The following is a 14,991-nucleotide window of genomic DNA, read 5'->3' on the forward strand; positions in this document are numbered from 1 at the left end:
GTTCCAAACAAGCTGTCATAAGTATCTCTTTTCCTGTGCATATATTCCAATAATAAGAGATCACAGGGAAACTGAAAACTGAATTCATGCAAGTTGCTATAAATGCTGTTAGGAGTTTTACATGTATAAACCCTAAAACAAATAAATAAAAAGATGAGCATTAAAAACACACAAAGAGAAAAAGATTGTGTGTTAAATTATTTCTATAATTTGTCTTGGTATCGTAATGTTTTCTCAGTAAACCTGTAATATTACTTCCTGTTTGTCACTCTAGGAATATCTCACCATATGTTGCTGCTTTTTGTTTGGTCAACAACCAGAAGGTTTCCATGGACCTCGTCTATGAGCTCAGGTGCAATCCAGCGCAGGGGCACCCAAATCTGGTCCTGGGTCACATAATAGTCATCCTACAGAAAACAAACAAATCAACCAACAAACAAACAAAAAACCAAAACAAAAAAAAAACCTCACATTTCAGTACCGTGCTTAGGTAAAAAGCATACGATAAGAAATACTGATGTTATCAAAAGACGGTCTGACCTTGTATCGGCTGTGAGAAAGGCCATAGTCTCCGATCTTAACTGACATTTCTGAAGTTAGCAGGCAGTTTCGCAAGGCCAAGTCGCTGTAGGAGGAAAAGAGATGAACGTACCCTTATGCTGTATGCTTTACATTTTTTTGGTTGAAAGTTTTATGAGCACTGTATTTTTAACTTATACATCCTTACTACTGGAGAGTGCTTGTAAGTTATAACTGTATGGATTTGTGCTTTCAGTATTACTCTGTTTTGCTAATAATCTGTAGCCACAGTATTAATCAGTGTAGCATGAAATGTGTACATCCACAGGATCATGTACCGTTTCTTCTCACCTAACCATGTAAAGACAGACTAAACTAAGTCACTGTTTAATCTCACCTCCTCCACAAACAGGGAGCCTTTGAGCCTGGCAGCCACTGACTGGTTGCTATGGCAGCCACCACACGACTGAGAGAGATCGAAAGGGGCTCGCCCCCGGCAACAAAATCACTGATGCTGGAGTTTGTGTCAACTACTCAGGCAGCACCAGGATGTTGTTGCAGAGAGAGACCAGCAGGGGGCACACAGACCATTCAGGTGGCTTCTTCCTTCCAAGGGCATGAATATATTCAGATTGATGAAGCTAAGCAGAGCAGATCTGACTCACAAACTGTACCTGTGAATAAAGTTGTATTTGTGGAGGTGAAGGAGCCCTGAGGCAATGTCACATGCCATTCGCTGGAGGATCAACGGGTCAGGAGTCTCAGAATCAGCTACCCGACAACTGCGGAGGTAACTCTTCAGATCACCCTGAGAGGTGAGAGGACATGAATATGTGAGCTCATGAATACTGCAAATAACACTGCACCAAGAAAGGACATAATGATGTATGTGTGAAGGACTGAATAAACAAAATGTTATCATTAAATTGTTTCCCACCAGTGGGCAAAACTCCATGACCAGCAGATAAGGAGTAACCTCTGAGCACTGTGCCAGACACTGCAGGAGAGCGGGGTGCTGGAGGGTTCTGGGAGGAAACACAAAGGCCGTACATACAATAGATCATCAGATTATTTATTTGTTTCATTGCTATATGGTGCTATTCACTGGCTGAAGGGTTGTTGTGCGTGATCTCCCATATGTCAAAGAACTGACCGGTATGGCTGGACCTCCTCCAGGAACTGCATCTGATCCTGGACACTGGCACTGGCCTTCAGCTCCTTCACCACCACCTGGGATGTGCTGAGACCTGCATTGACCTCGCCCAGCAGAACCTACAAAGTATACATGGGGGGGAGGGGGGGGAGGGGGGGGAGGAGGGGGGGGGGGCGTTTAGCAGCATGTGCTGTACAGAAACTTGCAAGGAATTCACTGTGACTGTGAATTTCAACGCTTCTCCCATGGAATCAACACCCTGACACAAGTGCCAAAGATTAGCCTCGCTGGACTGAGATCATCATCACATTACCCTCGCATTCCACACAGAGTAGAAAGCACATCAGAGTACAGTTGGTACAGTAAGGATAGATGCAGCTGAGACAATTAAAGCTCGTGATGATGAGTACAAAGGTGCTGTTTCTGATTCAAACACTGCGTGTGACTGTGTCTATGTTTTAAAAAGACCAGACCAAAAAATGCATGTCTTACCTTGCCAAACCAGCCGTGTCCAATGTCCTTTAGATAGAGCAGGCTATGGCGGCCAAGGTCTGATGATTTCAGCAGCTGGACTGAAAGGGAAAAGTGAGAAAGACATAAGATGACTTCTAGACAGGAAAAAATTAGACTGCCGTAGTTGGAAAGGGAGGATTAATAGGAAATCATCCAACATATTGAAAGGAGCAAAGGACATGAAAGAAAAATAGAAAGTTGGGAATTGTTTGCAGATACAGAATAAAAAAGAAAGGAAATTGCAACAACAGATAGGATGAGAAAAAACAAAGCCCCTTCTCAGCCAAACAATAACCCCACAATTTACTAAATAAAAAGTAGCATCAGCTAAATAGGAGAGATGCCCTATAGACAAATAATGTCAAACTTGTTACTTCCCAACTGAGTTCAAAGAAGTGTACAGCCACCACATACAAATTCACTACAGAGACAGCACTGTTCTGCACATTAATCTGAGCTGTTCACAAAAATCAAATACCTCCGTGAATCCTCATGTTTCAACAATGAAGAAGATGATGATGATGATTGGAAAGGTGATGACGATGGCGACGGAGCAGTGGAGCGGCCAGCCACTCTGAGCACCGTGACAGGGACCGAGACCGAGTCCCAGGCAGGGAAGAAGTACTGGTTCAGAGTGTGAGAACCAAGAGCCCGTGGCCCCAGCCCCAACCCCGGGTGCCTTAGCCTCATTGTGTGTATGTGAGAAAGAGCCCACGGTCGCAGTATGTGTGCGTGTGCATGTGTGAGTGAGTGTGAGACAGAGCCTCGGCAGGATTTAACCCTCCGAGCCCTCGCACAGCTGAACAAGCTCGCCACGCTGCCTCTCCACGTCTGCACCGAGCTCATCCTCCAACTGGGACACACAAACACACACGTACTGTCCTCGTCTCGAGCTCTCCAGCTGTCAGGCAAACACAGAAATCCTTGGTTCCTATACAGTCTACATTTAAACCTACAGTAAACAGCAAGATAGAAACTTATCGCAGCTTTGAGTCAGTGGACGGGATCGGCTGCTGGGTCGACGCAGGAGTCCTGAGGAGGATTTCTGCCCCGGGCGCTGAGATGTTCTGGTCATGTATCATGCCTGATGTGACCGTCACGCATGTTGGTAGTGTGCTGTTTGACGCGCCAGCTCTGTGTGCAGCTTCAAGACACCCAGTAGTGACATAAGGCCCACATAATGCCCCCCTGTCACCCCGGACAGCAGCATTCCTCAGCCAAACGGGACACAAACACTGCTCTGTCAGATGCAGAAAAGACCTCTGTCATACACACTCACCACCCCTATCTGAAGCCTCCCCTCCCTGCTCTTAGGTCCTGGTGCATGCCACCACCCTTCCCCTGTCTCTCCTCATTCTGTCACAGACCCCTCACTGTATTCTGCCCATAATGCCATTCCTCCGCTGGTGCGTTCCACGGACATTTCAGCCCGGCCTTATGCTCACCCACTGCCCAGCCGGCCTAAATCAAGGCCATTGTTTGGCTCACTCACTCACACGCTCATGCAGCATCTCCTGGTACCCAGAGCACCAAGTGCACACACACTCACACACACTCACACACATACACATACACACACACACACACAGACACGCAAAAGTCTCAAATGCAGACACACACAAGTCCCATTCTCCAATGGAACTCTGGGCAGAGGTTGTCACAGTGATAACAGACCCTCACTTCTCCACCCCCACCCTCGAGCCTCCACACCACCCCTCCCTGATGGAGAGAGAGAGAGAGAGAGAGAGAGAGAGAGAGAGAGAGAGAGAGAGAGAGATTCAGATGTGGTATTATTCCAAATGTGGAATGTGTGAGTGTGAGTGTGCATTCCCGTCCTACTCATGGCATTCCCAGAGAAGGTGGTAGGATCCAGTGGGACTGCAGAATCAGTGGGCCCATGGAATGATACACACACACACACACACACACACACACACACACACACACACACACGATCGCTTCACACACTCACTTTGATGCATTGGGCCTCTGTAGTGGGTTTGAAAGCTTTACATGACCTCTTGAATAAAAGATTAGAGCAACAAGTGAAAAACAGGACTGTCAGATCAATGGCAAATATTGTGTATGTTCATGATGCTCGGCTCATACAGAATGAACCATTCATGATTCGCATATCAACTATGCAATTGGTGTTTTTGTTCAACGTGCAATTACTAGGCTCATATTCAACATGCGTGTCATAGTGTGGGGGTGGATGACTCATGACGTACATGACGTTAATATGTATGGAAGAGCCCATGACCGTTTATTGATGTAACACTTTTAAAATATGAGCACATGCCTGCCATTTCCTGCCTCGGTCTTTTCACATTTCCCTACACTTACGATAATTTGTCAGACATTAGCAAAGCAAACTGAAAGGCTGCAAAAATTATACATTCACAATGCTTCCAATAGAAGCAACGTCTACGTATAGTGCAAAGTGTGCACTATACGTAGACATAAAGAAGATAGTATAAAAATGGCACATATTTTACTGCTTTAACAGAAGGATGAGTAATAGTCCCAGTCTCCCTCTGACTCAGTGAAAGGAGACATTCTCCCTCTTTCACCATCTCGTCTCTTTTTGCCATTTATCCATTCCTCACCCTGCAACACCTGGACCAATCATACAGCGGTAGCTATGGAGGACAGAGGGGAGGCTAGTGATTGGTTGTGAGGCTGAGGCTGCCTTGTCCAATCATTACTGGAGCTCACATCCTGGGAGGCTGAGCCCCAGCTCTCCTCCCTTCTGGCTGAGCACAGTGCAGCACAGACAGCCAGTGAGTCATGCAGGGAGAGGCACTGGCTTACACTGAGATTCACACACACACACCACATACATGCACATACATGTTTTAACGGGCTTGGTTAGAGGCAGAATGACCTAAAGAAAAAAATAAAATAAAATAAACAGGCTGTGATGTTTATCAGGAAGGATCCTCAATACAGACTACAAATTAAAGACGCCAACATAATATGGCTGTGTGCTGAAATTCTGATGTTGGATTATGTAAGAATCAAATAGATAGAAAGACAAAGATTCCTTCCTCTCCAGTGGGCTGTAGTTTCCAGATACAATAAGCAATGCAGCTCTGCAGTAGGTCAGACTCTAAATGCATTACACAATGGACAGATGTCTGTCCCTTGTTGAGAGAGAGAGGTGGTAAGAATGAAGGGACATACAATGAAGGGTAATACGTGAGAGAGGCCACGTTTGTTCCAGTTAGGTTTGGCTAAATGTACTCCGTTTTTCTTCATCCAAGTCAATGGAGCTCATAAGATGTTCCATAATCCACTTGTGGTACGCTCCAGAGAAGTAACAACAGTAGCAGCAGTTTTAATAGTCTCTGTTAGTGTGGCAGAAATTCACTCCTCCTAAAGAGCTGGGAATTAACGCTGACTACTGGGTTATAATACACAATGCAGAAAAGAGAGAGGGGGAGGGAAAAAAAGAGAAGAAATTAAACACAAGGAAGCAAAGCAGTATGATAGAGGAAAGGAGGTTAAGAAAGACTTAACTCAGAAACAGGTCCAAACAAATACAACTTTGAGGTGCTTTGTGTTGATAGTGTCGTATAGTGTCTTACTGGATCTGCCGGGCTGCTTGGAGACAGGCAGGGAGACCTCAGTGAGGGGAAGGATGTAGACCTCGGGGCCATTCTGGGAGGAAGGCGAGGCCAGGGCGGAGAGATCTGCCTGGTACTCCTCTCCCTCAGTGTTTTCAAACTCCTGGTGCAAAGATACAAACTGGGATTAGTCATCCACTCGCAGCCATCCTGCCACCGACACGGTGGGAGACAATGGATCAACTGTGAGGGCATTCAGATGCACTGAGGCACGCCCACCCAGCCATATACATAAGTCATGTACATTGTGGGGTGTATTGTGTGGGGTCACTGCACAGACGCTGTGGGGGACCACACTAATGCATGCTGCTATTCAAACTGTACAAACAAAGCTTTTCTTTCTTGTGACTTTTCTTTCTCATATACACAAACCAAGGCCCTTATTGTGAAAAACACTGTGAATACTACTTACTGTAGGTAAAATAAACACAACATGCACAGAGTAAAAAGTACAGTTTGGCATTTATTTTAAGCCTTGAGGGTTATCTTTCTTAAAGGATGAGCTAGTTTTGCTAATTACACCTGGTTATTTTGATCCACACGATTTGTAGTGTGCTGATACATGTGCCAGTAAGTCACATTAGTGCATTGTGAGCCCAAGTTTTTTTTATGTGGAGAAAAAAAATGATTTATTGCACAATTATATTGCAAAAATACACAGAATACATGCTCTGGACTGTGATCAGTAATACTGAGTGGGGCTTTGTGACCAGAGCTTCCCCTGTGTTTCCCCTTATGCCACCATGTAACTGCAAAACTCTGAATTGCAGTTACATCCTCTACCGTGCACTATAAAAAGAGATAACCGGGAGTAATCTTTATAATATAAATGTTAAGTGTCCACACAACTCTAAAAAAAAAAGCAGGAGAGAGAGCAAGCTGAAATCAGCTATGCAGAATAAACTCAACTGAAGATTCACCCCCCCCTCTCTCTCCTCACCACCAACCAAACCAACGTGGATGGAGTGAGCGGGAGTGGAAAACAGTGACCCTGACTTTCCATCCTCTATATATCCTATATCCCACAGCCTTTGCTCTGTCTTTGGGTTTTATCCCTGCTACCCTTCTTTCTGCCCCCATCCATTTTTGCTATCCAGTCTACCGCAGTGTCCTTGCTCCTTAATTGTTGTAGTGTGTCCCTATAGTGCTCTGTCTCTCTAAGGCCCTATATACAGTATGCATAAAGAGTGCTGATCCTTAACCAAAATGTAGGTCACATGGCCTACACTAGCTTACTTGTGACACATCTCATGGTAGGAAGGAGACAGGTTTGATACTTTGCACATACAGAAGCAAACTCTTGCATGGTCCTGTATTTGGTCTCCTCCTTCCCTTCACAATTTCAGGATCTGTCCTCATTCACCTACTATATGTAACTATTCTAACACACAGACATGGATCAACCCTTGGCTATAAATGGTAAGTAAAAGCAGGAGAGTAGTGGAAGACACATAGCCCAAGGAAGCCGTATATGTACAGTAAACCAGACAAATTGCATAATCGGCAGCATGAGGCAGATCACAAGGTAGACTAGCAAGAGTATTGTCAGGATGAGTCGAGTAAACTTCATGAACTCACCCGAGACATTGGGACTCCTACATATTCAAGTATGATTACATAATTGTGACATTTATATTTTCTCACGCTCTGTTAATTCTTTGTTGAGCAGCTGCTCTGGTCCCAGTGTAACTTCAAATCCTCAAAGATTACATTGCTACAGTCTCTGTGAGTATGCTTGAATTCAATTAATTCATATTGCTGAGGATTCTCAACAAAATCTCTTCTTTTCCTGGAAGAAATGCCTGTGGGAGCCCTGGATTCTTAGCATGTGTGTGCGCTTGTGTGTGTCTGCCTCTAACCATTAAAACAACACACCCAAATGGCTGCATGTGACACAATGATAACCTCTGGTTGCCTTCTATACATCAAGATAGTGTAACCAATGATTGTTGTTCTACTACATACATCACCACATTATGCAATAATATCGAATATCAGGAGATGTATATTAAAATTTTATAAATTAGAACAATTGCTCTCGTGTGAACTATATCTGCTGTATATATACTTTTTTCCTGATAAAAAAGAAATATATTGCTGGGATGTAATAAACTTAATTTAATTTTTTTCAATCTTCGATATTCAACACCAAGATGGAAAGTTAATATATCACACCCAACCTCACTGTTCGGGTTCACATACTCATTACAAAAACAACTGTTCTCTGTGAACAACAGCAGGTAAGAACTACATTTAACCAGAGGCAAAGGGCATAAATCATTGATTACTATGCTACAGTAACTTATTATTGTGCTACAGTAATCAATGACTGTGGAAAATAATAAATCAGGTCTAACTGACGGGTGTGTATATACTCTAAGTATCTGTACTGCTTCATTACACAACATGAATAAGTGATTGAGGCTGTGAACTGTAAGCAAGATAACACTGATCTATGTCACTGACTGCAAGTAGAATGATTTCCTTTTTCATATCTGTTTTAGGTTACAGCAGAGCATATGGAAAATCTCTTAAATCTGGGCCTCGTCTCTTTCCATTAAATATATATCAGGTCCTTAAGTCAAAGCACCTCTTGATGTTGTCCTGAGCGTGTCCGACTGCATCAAGCAACATCCCACAATAATTCAAAGTCAGTCTTGTTGGAAAAGCAGGCTGCCAGTGGTGCTCTGTTCACAAGCACTGAGCCATCCACCTATCCACCCATCCATCCACCCATTACCCATAACAAGCCTATCTCCCACTTGCAGCAACCACAGAAGTAAAAAAAAGAGATAAAGTAAAGAAAAAACAGGAGGAAATGAGAAAGCAGGAGAGGAAGAGAATGGGTTGCAGGCTGGATTAATATGAAACATTTGAATGGCGTCATGTGTGTGTGTGTGCATGTGCGTATTTACATGTGTCCAATGTGCATACATAGGAATGTGTGCATGTGTGTTTCTCATTCAGAAGAACCATCTGCCACTCTCCTCCTCAGAGTGAAGTGTGAAAGCGAGCACCTGGCTGTGAGTCAGCGCTGCATAGCTCCCCAGAGAGCCTTCAGTTTAGAAAGCACTTAATATCCAGCCTCACCGCACTACACGCTCCAGTACGAGCACCACGATGGAGAGGAATAATGAAGGTTTTTCGGACGGCGCAGCAGTGCCATTTCTGCAGTCCCACACAAATGCACACCCTACATGTGAGCTGCTGAGAGACGAGCTGGTGCCAGAGAGAGGGATAATGAGGGGGAACCATTTAAGCGTTCTGTGGAGCTACGAGAGCAAGATGGCGAGTCGATAACCTTTAAGCTAAAAGATTAAAATACATCAACCGTCATACCAGCTTGTCTTGTCTGGAATTAAAATGAGCTATGATTGAGACAACAAGCATATATTTTAGTCACTAAACCCACGTATAACCCAGTTTTTAAAAATATGCCCGAGAACTGAAAATGATTTTCCTCAAATAGATTGTTTGTTAGTAACCACAGTTACAGTGTGCTTCCTTGTTATTGTAATCTTCCCATTGCCATTGCCGGTGACCCCCTACCCCCTCTTTTGAGTGAGTAAAGCTGCACGTGAATAAACAGACTGCCTGAGACACCTGAACAGCTCAAATTAATAAATTATTGTTCAAGGAAAAACAACCTCCAACTATTTTCTGTACAATTGATCAATAATATTCATTAGAGAAGGGGACAGTATGCTAATGAACTTAACATCTATAGTGGAGACTCTTGCCTACTACTCTTGCCCATTGATTTTGAGTCTCAAAATTGATTTTGTAAAACTACACTCAACCCTTTTTCCCCCATATGTATCTCAACAAGAATTTTAATACAGCAAATGTAAAACAACATACGCAGGGTTGCATTGTGGTTCATAACCTGAACTCAATTCAATGACAGGGTGCAGATGACATTATCTTCCTCTGCAGTGTCATACTGGTATGTCAACCAGCGTGGGCCATGGTTGACAAAATTATGTAATTGTCGTCTGATACTGTTTTAGTAGCCGGAGACAGCCCTCTATCTTTTCAAAGTAAAATGCAGACACAGGCCTAAACTCCCACTGTCCCTGCAGCTTATTAAAATACACTTTCACATAATGAGGCAGAGGCGATCCAGCCTGAGACAAACAAAATGTGGGCACGCGCACACACACACACACACACACACACACACACAGAAGTCCAGAAGTTGTTAATGGTGCTTCTCTATGCTGTGCTCATTAGTCACACTGTTATCCCTGCAGCATCTACCTACCACAGGCTGTTCCCACTGTTCAGTATGAGCGCTGAAGCACAAACCCGGCTGACTGTCACCACATATCTCAACAAGAAACAAGATAATCTGCTTTCATTCTCTATCTCGCGCCCTCCTCTGCTTTCTGCATGCCTCCAATCAACAACAAAAAGCCAAACATGGTTGTCAGTGATCTGCACAAGTGAAGAGAAGACTGCTGTTGAGTCGGGGCTGTGATTTAACCATTCTCTTGCTAAACAGAGTTACTAACATTAAAATGCATGACTAAAATGAAAATATGTTTCCATGCTGATGCCATAATATGAGCAGCACGGGAAACTTGTAACAACAAGGAGCAGCCAGTACAGCAGCTCTGGAGTTTCTCCTCCCGCTCCCTTCTCCATATGCCCCCTGCCTGTGTCAGCCGCTCACTTCAGCGCTGATGTTTGACACAGCATGGCTGAGTCATGCCAGCAGCTGGGGGCCACACAGAGACAATGTGTGTCAGCCTGGGATGGGTAGGGGTTATTTGGTTGCATCACTTGCACACAATGAGGCAACAGTTCCAAGCAAAAGACTTTAATCTATATAATATGCGTAGATTGGAGAAGATCAGTGCTGAAAGTACCTATACTATGATCCTGACGTCTCCTGAGAATCGGCTCTGACATAAAAGTGTTTCCTCTAACAAGTCAGCTGCAACTATTTGTCTGTTAATCGATTAGTTGATTGACATAAATTTGTTTATTGCTTTAGCAATTTCTTAAGTACAAAGGCCAAAAAAAATGCTGTTCCTGCCTCTCGGATGTGAAGATTTGAAGCTTTTCTGTTTCATGTATGAGAACAAAATGAATCCCTTTGGATTTCAGACTGATCATCGAACAAAACTAGACATTTAGAGACAGGCTATAAGAAAAATTGAGATCTGCAGATGAATCTGTATCGGAAATAAATGAAATTCAATGTGTATCTCCATTAGGCTACAAGAATTATTTAGTTTTAAAACTGGCACTCCAACTTGGCACACTTTATTTTAGAGCTGAAACAGACAATCAATTTGTCCATCAACAGAAAAAAACACGGTAACAAATTACTTGTTTGAGTTATTTCATCAAACAACTGTGGCATGCTAAAACGAGGCTGAATGGCACTTTTGTTAACGCATACGTAACTGTGACGTCCCCAGTGAACACACAGCTTGTGCTCCCTTCACCACTTCCAGCAGGGGGCACTAGTGAGCTCACCTTGAAGCCGATGTCTCCCTTCTTGCAGCAGAGGCAGGCCAGCATGAGGAAGACGAAGGTGAAGAGGCCAGAGAAGGAGACAGCTACCACTGCCAGGGACGAAGGCCATGACAGCTCGCTCAGCGGGGCCCCATCTGCCACAATGGAAGATAACGCCAGTGTTAAAAGGGTGGAACCGTACGGAGATCAGACGGCAAACCGGAGGGTCATACAGGAAATTAAAAGCAAAATAGAGATAAAGGTGATTTGCATACACACAGATGATTTGTTGCTGTTTTATTGGCAGCTTGATAAAAGAAGCATGTGACTCATTAGTATTCTCCTCCGTCTCCTATTCATGTCTATTGACTCTGAATAGGAAGCAGGCCCCTGTAGCTTAATTACAGTAGTTACTATGCACTCTGAGTCATGGAGGCTAAAAGTTTCAAACCACCCACAAACACAATTACCGCCTCTGGACAATAATTTAATAAAGCAGTGGCAGAGTACATGTAGTGGCTCATTCTGTTTCCGTGTGAACGGCCGTGATGAATGAAAATGCTGTGGATCTTTAATCTGCTTTTCATTTTCTGCAAGTCCCTGCAAAATTCTCCTCAAAGCAACGTCTGGGATTCCAAATACAACACTTATATTATTATTATTTTTTTAATTTAAATAACTGCTTTCCAGAACAATGCACACAATGCTGTTAAAGCCTTAAAAAGATCAAATTCAACTGCAGTGTTTCAGGCATATGTTTAGTGTGGGTCTGTGACTAATTATCAGAAAGCACACACATGCATAGTGGCAATTGTGTGTCATTATTTCTCCTCTGTGCCAAGTTATTCACAATCTGTCATTGTCTTGCTGTGTGCATATGTGCAGCACACATGTGTCAGTTTGTCTTTTAGCCCATACGAGCTGAGTACAGGCCAGAGGGCCAGATGTCACAGTTTGGAGCAACACCATATAATCTGATTTCCTGTTTTAAACCTCCTGCCAGCACAGATGAAAGAGAAGAGGGAGAGAGAGAGAAAAAGCAGAAAAGAGGGAGAGAGAAAGAGACTGAAAGAACTTTTGGAGAGGTTGGGACAGACACACACAAACATTCAAGGACACAAAATATACCTGTCAAGACCTTTACTTAACACCTTCATCCCCTAAACTAACCCTTCCTCATGACTTTTCATTGAAATCCAACTCGAGGTGCAGTGCATTCATCTTTAACTAAAACCTTTGTCCACCTGTAGCAGTCAAATAGAAAATGCTTGAGGGACTTAACCACAATCGATGAAGTATTGGCCACTCAGCAGTTACTTTAATATACCACCTAAGTACCGTGAGCATTAGCAGTCTACTGGGAGTAATGAGCCTCCATCTCACAGGACACCTCTGTAGCGAATATAACATTCACGTTGTACATCTGAACTTCGCTCATATTTACTGCTGTAAAACGAGTTGTTGGATCATCGTTAATTTGCCTGCATGTATTATTTAGGGTCTCGTTTTCTGTAGTAATCCTACCTTCCTCCAAATGTTTCAATTTCTCCCTATATGCTACTTTAAACAGCATCTGCTCTACTGCTCTACACAACATTTGACTTTAAGATGTATTCCAGTATTTAGTATTGAGCTTTCACAAACAGTATAGGAAACAGATTAAGAGAATGCTGGAAAAAACTTTTAGCTGCTAGTGTGGGTTGACTATCAGGAGCAAGAACTGCTGAATCCTACCCATAATTAACCTTAATAGCAAGCCTGCAAAATGCTGAGGTCTTTCAAACTCCATGCCCCCAGTCTGAAACACAGGCTTTGTGTTAAAACTAAAAGAATAGAATATATAATAGAAGTCTTATTTACAATTGAAAAAACCCTGATGACATCACTATGACATCATTAGGATATTTCCTCAATATTTAAAAGGTGCCTCCAGAGCCTCAGAAGACATTAAAGAGTAGGCTACAGCTGTTTTTTTTACAGGATACCTAAACTGATCCTCATGTGTTTCATTCTTTGAGTCAATATGAAGTCATGAAGGTTGTTTTTTAAAATAATGTTACATTTGTAAATCCAGTATTGCTAATTTTTTTTCATGTTTTTTATATTAATCTGATCTATGCATCTCTATTCTAAGCGCTCACTCTTCAGTTTTTCTTACAACACACATTCTTGTAATTAAAAAACAGGAATAGAAGATTTTCTTATTTTCTTAATTGAACTTAACCATAAAAAAACTCCCACTAAACCCACATCTTAACTTAACTAGCCAACCACAGCAATCTTGCAGAACTCCCACATCTGTCTTCACATCCCATTATATCAACATGTTTACTTTAGAAGTGAACCAGGCCTGCAGCTGCCCTTATCCCCTGTCTATATGCACTATAAATCTATCATAGCCTGCTGAAGAAAAGGACCGACATATGTCCTCCAAGATTCCCCTCCATCCCAATCTCCATCCTTGACAGAACAACAAAAGCAGACAAGCATGGGACTCCAGTGCTGGCCAGACCTACCAAGAGTTGTGGTGTGTGGCGCTTGTGTGTGGGTACTTTTCCGGCTCACTGACTGAGACCCAGCAGTCCTGACCCATTTGGCTGTGGGGAACACACTGTTCCAGACCTGACAGCTCCCACAGCCCAAACAGCTCCGCTGCAACCAAAGCCTGACCCAAGATCACGGCCACATAGCCCACACTCACACTTGCACACACATGGGTGGACAATGCGAACAGACAGCACAATGTGTCCAGGTCCCTACTTGTAGTCTGGTTTAAGAGCTACAGCATGCATGCATGTGTGTATTCGGGCACTAACGTGCCAACACATCACCATGGTAACAACAACCTTGCTGGCCAACGCATATTAGTTGATTGGCTTTTACGGTGCGGTGAACCTCACCCACCCACTTCTGGAAGAAACACATTTTTTACTGATGCCCTGTCCACTGGGACTCCCTCACATCTATTTGCCTGCATTAGGCAGTGACAGCTTGTGGAAGTGTGTGAGTGTCTGTGAAATGGAAAAGAAGGAGGTTTCCCAGCTAAACCAAGCCGTGCCCTTTCTGGATCCACAACACAGTCTGCGCTTGTGGTGACAGAACACATTGTGCAGAGGCTGATCTGGCGAAATAGGGATGATGCTTTCCTTCAAATGTGAACATTCACAGCTTTAATTCACTCCCTGTGGTCTTCTGGCCAAGCAGCTAAGAATTAAAACCAACTGTCTGCCATTATACAGCTGGATTTCCAGCGTAACAGTCAAAGCTTGAGGACTAACTGTGTTCTTTGGGCATTTAATGGAAGTTGGAAAGCATTTGTTTTATGTATTGCCTGTTTTTAAACTTGATGTTGAGTAACAGCTTAAATGACTTAAAAGGTGGAACAATTTAAGACACACACAAAAAAAACAATCAAATGAACACCTATATATAAATATTATTAGTGTCCAAGGGTTACAAAAGAGTTCATTTTAGGCTGCTCTGTAGAGAGTAGGTGGTCAGAGTATAGAAACTAAAAGCAGATCTTCCAGGTTCAGTGCATATAAATTGCCTTGATGAGTTATATACTCAACCTATGGATAAATACACGAACGGATGGATGTGAGGAAGGAGAGGGAGAAGAAAGCAAGTACACACCGCAGATGGTGCCAGAAACAGTGATGACACATGCTGAATCAGAGGGCACGGTGACTCAGGGCTCGCTGAAGGAGA

At 43.2% G+C, this 14,991-nt stretch overlaps 1 protein-coding gene across 4 annotated transcripts in view; it reads right to left on the reverse strand.

Annotated features, from left to right (window-relative positions):
- aatka (apoptosis-associated tyrosine kinase a) overlaps window positions 1-14,991 on the reverse strand; it is a 34,245-nt gene that overhangs the window by 8,417 nt on the left and 10,837 nt on the right. For 3 of the 4 annotated variants that reach the window (XM_071473382.1, XM_071473364.1, XM_071473373.1), the window contains exons 3-10: window positions 11,302-11,435; window positions 5,776-5,917; window positions 2,165-2,244; window positions 1,673-1,791; window positions 1,457-1,544; window positions 1,194-1,327; window positions 541-625; window positions 286-407 (exon numbers count right to left, since the gene is read on the reverse strand). In XM_071473382.1, coding sequence (XP_071329483.1) covers window positions 286-407; window positions 541-625; window positions 1,194-1,327; window positions 1,457-1,544; window positions 1,673-1,791; window positions 2,165-2,244; window positions 5,776-5,917; window positions 11,302-11,435 — 904 coding nt within the window. Of the gene's footprint in view, window positions 1-285; window positions 408-540; window positions 626-1,193; window positions 1,328-1,456; window positions 1,545-1,672; window positions 1,792-2,164; window positions 2,245-2,663; window positions 3,444-5,775; window positions 5,918-11,301; window positions 11,436-14,991 lie in introns of those variants that run through there. The other variant, XM_071473393.1, reaches the window with a different exon arrangement.

Source organism: Trachinotus anak, unplaced genomic scaffold (genome assembly GCF_046630095.1).
Source record: "Trachinotus anak isolate AG129_WGS33_773 ecotype Australia unplaced genomic scaffold, CSIRO_AGI_Tana_v1 ptg000003l, whole genome shotgun sequence".
Taxonomy (NCBI): Eukaryota; Metazoa; Chordata; class Actinopteri; order Carangiformes; family Carangidae; genus Trachinotus; species Trachinotus anak.